General features: G+C 57.8%; 1 protein-coding gene across 1 annotated transcript; it reads right to left on the reverse strand.

Moving 5' to 3' along the window:
* Positions 1-92: 92 nt before the first annotated feature.
* CCDC86 (coiled-coil domain containing 86) lies at positions 93-7367 on the reverse strand. The gene is made up of 4 exons (XM_010956371.3): positions 6498-7367; positions 2929-3058; positions 1134-1208; positions 93-943 (listed from the first exon to the last, which is right to left on the reverse strand). The coding sequence occupies exons 1-4, from the start codon at positions 7253-7255 to the stop codon at positions 824-826; spliced, it is 1083 nt and encodes a 360-aa protein (XP_010954673.1). The 5' UTR covers positions 7256-7367; the 3' UTR covers positions 93-823.
* Positions 7368-7534: the final 167 nt, after the last annotated feature.

Consider the following 7534-nt stretch of genomic DNA (forward strand, 5'->3'; position numbering starts at 1 on the left):
ACTGAATGGACATCCCATCCTGACGCCTCGCCTAGGCTCCCCCCTGCCTCCTCCCTGGCCTCACTCAACACATGGTGCCATCTGACACACAATAAATTGTATTTGTTTATTATGTTTTCTCCACCAGAATGAAAGCTCCTTGAAGGCAGGGACTTTTGTCTGTATTCACTGGTACCTAGAATTGTGCCTGTACATAGCAGGGGTTTAATAAAAATATTTTTGCTATAGATTGAATTGGCATGAGTTAATCAGATCTTTGGGGCTTCTGCAGAGTCCGGTACAGGAAAGGGGGAGCTAGAGAGACCCTGCCCCCTCCCCATTTTAACCATAAGTGTTTACAAGTGGGGCAGGCTGGATTCAGTCTGCTGGGTGACAGGGTCAGCTGGGGGCAGAGGGACCCAGAGCAGCCTTTGGGAAGATGTGGGGGGAGCTGGACTCCTGCCTTCTGGCCTCCTGGCCTGGGTTGAACCTACGACTTTGAGATAGAACGTAGACATTTTGGAGAGTCATCCTCCAGTCACCAGCTCCCTGAGGAACCAGAAATTACTCTCCTTGGTTTGAAGGCACTTGGAGAGAAGGGGGAAGGAAAAGGGGGGAGTTACCCTCTTCCCATCCCCAGGCTCTGCCAGGTCCCAGCCTCCTTCTGGGCCTCTGGCCCACAAAGACCTGCCCCTGAGCCCTCAAAGGCTCAAGCCCAGTCTTGGGTGAGGTCCCTGTTTTGGAACCAGAGTTGGAGTGCTCGGTCCAGGCCTGTGACCAAGGGCCCGAGAGGCGGCGTGTGTGACATGGTGGTTGGCCACAGAAGGCCTCGGCTGTCCTGAGCTCAGATCTTGGCTGCTGGCCGCTGGGGCGGCTGTTTCTGCAGCTGGGCCAGCGTGTCCCGCTTCTCAATGGAGCGCAGCTGCTTCTTCTTCGCCCGCTTGAGCTTGGCAGGGTTTCGGATCTGGGGGTGGGGGTCAGGAGGGTGTTAGTGTGGCCTGTTCTCCACCCTGTTCCCCTGGGAAAGGGAGCCCACTCTCGGGGGCCTGGGGAGGCAGCATGAGTGGGGGCTGTGTAGCAGCGGTGCCGAGGCATCTGGAACACAACGCCCGGCCTGGCCATGGCCCCCCAACCCTGACTAGGGCAACACTCACCACTTGAACAATCTCCGCCTTCCGCTCATTCTCCAGGCGGCGTCTCAGGTTCTCTGCGCGGCGCTGCTTCTTCTCCTGCACACGTTGGGGAAAGGATGTGGGTCTGGGAGCCAAGGCAGCCCTGGCCTCCCAGGAAGGAGGTGAATAGGCCAGCTCATTCTGGCTGCAGACTGGTGCTGTGGGGGTGGAGGGCCAGCAAGGAACAGTCCCTGTGCTTGTAGGACCAGCACCCAGAGACCCACCGTGGTAGGGAGCTCCTGACCCGACCTGGTCAGGCAGCTGAGGACAGGGGCTTAGTGGGGAAGGGGAGGGGTGGGGGTAAGAAAGGAAAGTCAGGCCCATGCGGACAGTGGTCCCTCGCACCACCCACTCATCAACTGCCAGGGAGAAGGGGTGGCCGGTCCTTTCCTGCATTCCCATCTCTTGGAGTCTCCCCCTCTCCCTCGAAACCCATGTGCCCCTAGACTGCCAGGGCAGGGGTTAGGGTGGAGGCTGCAGAGAAGGGGCTCCGGAGCTCTGTGGTCCTGGTCTGAATCCTGACTGCCTCTTCCTGAATGGGTGACCCTGGCCAAGCTGTTTACACTCTGTGCCTCAACACCCCATCTTTAAAGTGAAGATGACTGTGATATCAGGCTGTGTGGAGGGAGAGATGAGTGAACACCCATATGGGGCTTGGACCGTCCGGCCCACTGGGAACATGTAGAAGGTGAATCTGGACAGACTCTTCCCCGCGAGTGGGAAGCCCAGTGCCCTCTGGCTCCACTAAATGCTGTCCTGGTGGGACCAGGGTGGGGATGTTGGCCTCAAATCTGTTGCAGGGTCAGGGGCCTCTCTCAGCTTTGGCAACTCAGGGTACAAAGGGTGGCCTGGGCCCCTGAGGAGAAAGGAGAAGTGACGCTTGAGCTCCCAGAGTCAGGGGAAGGGCTGGGCTGGGGGCTGCGCAGGGGCACCTCTGGAGGGGATGATGACAAGAAGCTTCTGCCTTGCCCAAGAGGGAGCCAGGGCCGCACAGGAAGCGAGATAAGGACTCAGCACATGGTGGCAGCCGCACGGTCTGCAGGGTCATGGCCACAGGCTGAGCTGGGGTGACTCAAAGCAGGGGACATGAGACCGAGTGACTGGCCCACCCCCTCCCCTTGTGGGCATACTAGGACCACAGGCTGGGGGGTGAGGTGCGTGACGACTCCCGAGCCCCAGGGACCACGAGGTAAGCGGTGTCCTACTGATAACCCCGGTCCTGGTGGACCGACACCACCGCCTCACTTTATCTGCGTGTGGCCACTGGGGCTTCCGGGACACTAAAGCGGTTGGGCGTGAACCGTGAGCCACTTCTGGCCCTGGGATGAGCGTCAGGGAGAGAACTGGGGGAAAGTGCAGGCCAGCCACTTTGCTGATGTGTGGCAGCTGTGTCCCGGGAATGACAGCAACAACACCTGGGACACCGCTGATCTGTAAACCTTTCCCATCTGAGCAGGTCCCAGGGCGGGGACCCCCGGGCCCATCTCACTGAATGCCCCTATCACCAGTGAGGGAAACTGGGGGCTTATCCTGGGCCTCCTCCCCTCCTTGGGCCTCTTATAAGCCCGGAGCTAAACGAGATGTTCCACTAGGCTTCTCTCCCCTGTGGTCCTAGACTGCGCTGCTGCTTGGGCCAGGCTCCCTGCCTCGCTGGTGCCCCCAGGCTCAAGAATGGCTCTCGACCAAATCAGCCTGCCCCAGGGAACATGTGGGAGCTTCCCCAGCCCAGGCTGGTCATAGCAGACGCCGGTGCAGCCCTGCCTGGCCGGCCCCTCACCTGGCGGCGCCTCTCCTTCTCCTCCTCCAGGTGCCGGGCGAAGTCCTTGGCCAGCTTCCTCTCCTGCCGGTCTTTCATCTTCCGCTGCCAGGATGTGCGCAGGGGCTTGTCCTGGACCATCTGGGAGAACCTGGATGGGGAAAGCGTGTGCTCCTGGAGTCCGTGGGAAGAACCCGTGCCCTCCCTCCTCTCAGCTCTGGGCCTTCTTCCCCAGAACCCAGTCAGAATCGCCTCCCCACCTCGCTGCTTACCACGCAATCGACCCTCCGGGTCTGCAGAAACTCGGGGCAGGACAGGGCTCTGATCATGCCTGCTGCCATTACTTGAGCCCTGGTGCCATGCCTCAGGTGGGTACACCTGTTCTCTCCATTTTACAGAGGAGCAAACCGAAGCTCAGAGAGGTTACGTGATTGCCCAAGGTCACCTTGTTCCTGAGCGGCAGTCAGTACTCGAACCCGTCTGTGGCCAGACCACACAGGTCCGTCGTCAAGCTCTGCTGCTCGGGGCAATCGCAGTCAGCCCAGGCGTGAGGGCCTCTGGAGATGGGGCTCACTCCCTCCCGGGGCGCCCCCTCTGGTTCAGAACTGCGAATGGTCACAGCCCCTGCTCCCTCCCCAGCAGGGGCTGTGTGATGATGGAGCGGGTGTTAGGAGTTATCAGGGAAGTCTTGATTTTCTAAAGCGTGATAGTGACACAGTCCTAGGAGAGACCAGACTACCTCCTTAAGAATCCATGCTGCCAGGATCTACGGGTGGAATAACAGATCCGGACGTGCTGCAAAATATTCCAGGAAGACGGAAAAAATGTCGAGGAGCAAGAGGCAGCAGACCCGTAAAATGAGGAGGGCCACTGAGATGGGTGCTGAGAGCTCGGGGGTTCGTGCTCCCCTTTCCTGTAAGCTCTTTCTCCTCCAACGACTGGAAGCCGGTTCAAGTGTCCCGCAGGCCTTTATTCCTCCTCAGCAGATCTCCTTGTGGCCCTCCCGCCTCCCCACCAGTTCCCAGACTTCTGAAAGAGCTCCTGTTTATCCACATCCCCTGTATGCTGCCCCAGAGTGTCACAGCAGGCCAGCCCCTCAGGGCTTTGGTGCGCCGCTGCTCCCGCCCCTGGGGTGGCTCAGTCCTGCTCCTCCCTGCCATCTTCCATCTTCCCCCTAATGCTCCATGGGAGTCTGCACACACGGTCTGGACCTTAACCCTGGGTCCGTCCACCCTCAGCCTGGTTCTGCCTCTCTCCGCCAGTCCCTGACTCTGCCTGCCTGACCCCAGCATAACCCCCCTGCTCCTTCTCCCCCTCCCCAAGGGCCTGCTGCCGAAGACCCGGCCTCCTGAGCACAGAAGGGTGGGGCTGCAGCATGGACATCCTCCCCGCCCTTAGAGCTGGGCATCCCAGATTGGGGTACTGAACCCTGGAAGACCTCACGTGCCTCCTACTGCGCCCCCTGTGCTCAGTGATGAGGTCCCTGGACTGTCCCTCAAACCCAGGAGCACACTTCCGCCTCAGGACCTCTGGTCTTTCTGTTCCTCTTGCATGGACGCTCTTCCCTGACAGCCGCTCTGCCTCCCTCCCTCGCTTCATTCAGGCCTCTGCTCACAACCCTTTGGCAGGGAGGCCCTCTCTGATCACCATGACAATGCCCCGCACCCCTGCTCCTTTCCCGTCCCCACTGGGGTTTATTTTCCTATATTGCTCTTATTACTGACACATATATATTACATGTTGGTTACCTGTTTCTCACAACTGGAATGTTCTGTTTACAGCCACGTTTGCCCCCAGACCCTAGCTCAACACAATATAAACTGGTTGAATGAATGAACTACCTTCTGTTCTCATTCATCTACTTGTTCAACTCATGCCTTTATGTGCTAGGCTCTGGGGGAGTCTAGCCGTGACAGGTAAAGCCCCACTTTCTGGTCTAGAGGGGAAGACGACAAGAATCACACAAGTGAACAATCTGTGCAAATGGGGGTGTGACAAAAGAGAAGCACAAGGTACAATGACAACACATAGCATGAGGACTGAACCCTGGTTGGGCTGGACAAAGGGGGCTTTTCCAGGGGGTGGTATTCAAGCTGAGCCCTGAATGATGAGTGGGGACTGACCAGGGGAAGAGACTTTCAATAGGAGGAACAGCATGTGCAAAGGCCCTAAGCTCAGAGGAAGCATCCCATGTAGGGGGAACGTGGAGAGGAGGTCAGCATGGAAGACTCTCAGTGATGATGGAGGAGGGAAGAGGAGAGAGAAGTGGAGCACAGCTCCAAGCAAACAGAAAGTCCAGAAGGGTTTCAGTTCAGGCAAGGAGGTGGGACAAAATGCCCTCTTTCTCTTGCTTTTCGATATCTCCTGCCAACCTTCTCTCCCTCTTGCTCAGCGAACTCATCTCCCTCGCCCCCACCTCCTGCAGGCTGAGTACCAGGACCCCAGGCTCCCACACTCAACTTGCTCATCACCCTCTTGCCACCCGAACGCCAACACCCTCACCTTGTTCCCCATGGCCATCAGTGGCCCCACCGTTCCCTGTGACCTCCAGGACCAAGGTGGAGGGGCAGTGCCGCCATTCACTGCTCCGACTCCTACAGTCACTCCAGTTTCTAAGTCTCTGATTGGTGACTTGAAGCAAACTACTCCATAAGTTTCAATCTTTTTTGTTTAATGGGGGAGAGTGTTGGGGGGAGGGAATAATACCTACTGCCTTGAGTCTTAGGGGCTCAACAATATGACACCTGCAAAAAGCCTCGTGTAAAGCGTGACATACAGTCAACCCTCAGTAAATGTCCATTTCATCCTTAAAGCCCTTCCCCTATGGTCCCTCACAGCCACAAACTCCTGACTTCCCAGTGGTTCCCAGTAGCTAAAATGTGAACTGGAGCCCACCTCTCCATCTGGCAGCCTAAACCTTCCTACTGCAGCTAAGCCTCTTCCTTTGCTCAACAAGCGTCTAATCGAGCACAGAAAAGACCTCACGCTTAGTTCTCATCTACAGAGCACAGGTAAAGAGCTGTCACACCCAGACTTGGAATCATATCTGTGCTCAGGTCCTGCCTCTACCGCTTTCAGCCTCCCCGATCCTCAGTGACCCCTTATGAGAAATGAGGATAATCCTAACACTTGCTGCTTCATAGGGCTGATGTGTGGATTAACTGCCGCAATGCATGCTGGTCCCTGTTTGAAAGGTCCTTCCTCTGGCCAATCCTTACTAACAGCATCCTATATACACTCAGCACTTGGTAATGCTTTCTATCAAACAGGCAAATTACTTCAATAGAAAATAGTGGATGAAGACTTCACTGCTATTTATCAAGTAGTAGCTGGTTTACCTGCTTCTGCACCCCCCCCCCACTACAGAGGGCAGACAAGGGTAAGTGCGTGTTGGATGAACACACAGATTAAATGCTATGGGAGAGGTCCTTTGAGGGCACCCCTCCCAGAGATCCCAGTGCATTCTACTACATTCTGATTATAATTACCTGTTTGTGTGACACCCCCACTGATATGAGCTATCTCCAGGTTGTGCCCAGGCCCCAACACCACAGAGAACCCTACCCCTGCCCAGCTGTCCCCCACTTCACCTCTTTTTTGAGCGGTCCTTCCACACCCGCCCAGACTTGGGCTTCCCCTTCGGAATTATGGGGACCTCCTCCTTCTTCGGCTTCTTGGACGCTGGGGCCTGGACTGAGGAACCTTCTCGCTTCTTTGGTCCGAGGCTGTCTCTCCCCGACTCCCGGGCCGGAGATGGCTTGCTCGGCTCGGGCTGACCCCGTGGGGAGCCAGGCGACTCGGGTGTTAGTTCCTGTTGTGGCTGCGAGGGCTCCGGACCCGGCGCTTGTTGACCTGGATACGGCTCTGGTGATCCTGGGCCTGGCTGCTGCTGAGGGCAGGGAGACCCGGAGGGCGGCTCCTCCTCACTCTTGGCCAACTCCGAGTCCGCTTTTTCTTGGTCCTGGGAGAACTCTGGTGACTCCTCACTTGGCTTTGGCTGAAGTCGGGGGGATTCAGGACTCGATTCCGGCAGTTTCTGGGGCGACTGGAGGACTGGATCTCCCTGACTCTGGGGGGACACTGGGTCCGTCTCTGGCTGCCTTCGGGGGGACCCCAAGCCTGCCCCCTCTCGTGGGCTGGGTGACCCCGGGCTTGTCTCCAGCTGATGTCTAGGAGACCGCAGACTGGGGGGCTGCACACTCCGAGGAGACCCGGGCTCCCTCGTTTCTTCTGGGTTCGACTCGAACTCCACAAGGGCCCGTCTCGCCCGCAGACCTGCAGTGGGGTTCTCGGGTGATTCAGGCTCTAGGCCTTCTAGCCGCCGGCTGCGCCTCAGCGGGGTATCCATGGCGGGGCCTGAGTTTCCAAATCTGAGCCCACGTGCAGCCTCTAAGACAACCGGCGCCGTCCTATGACGTCAGGAGCCGCCACGTTTGTGCTGGGCAGGAGGGGCTGTTGCCGCGGAGGCCATCTTAGTGATGGGCAGAAAGGCATGGGGAGGAGTCTAGGGAGGGCGGGGCCTGGGTTTATTAGGCGCATGCGCAAAAAGCTTTGCCGCATTTACTTGTGCCTAACTTAAGATCCCGCTTTGCCTTTCCTGCGAACCAGGTTTCCTGGGGAAAAGAGA

Source organism: Camelus bactrianus, chromosome 10 (assembly GCF_048773025.1).
Source record: "Camelus bactrianus isolate YW-2024 breed Bactrian camel chromosome 10, ASM4877302v1, whole genome shotgun sequence".
NCBI classification, from domain to species: domain Eukaryota; kingdom Metazoa; phylum Chordata; class Mammalia; order Artiodactyla; family Camelidae; genus Camelus; species Camelus bactrianus.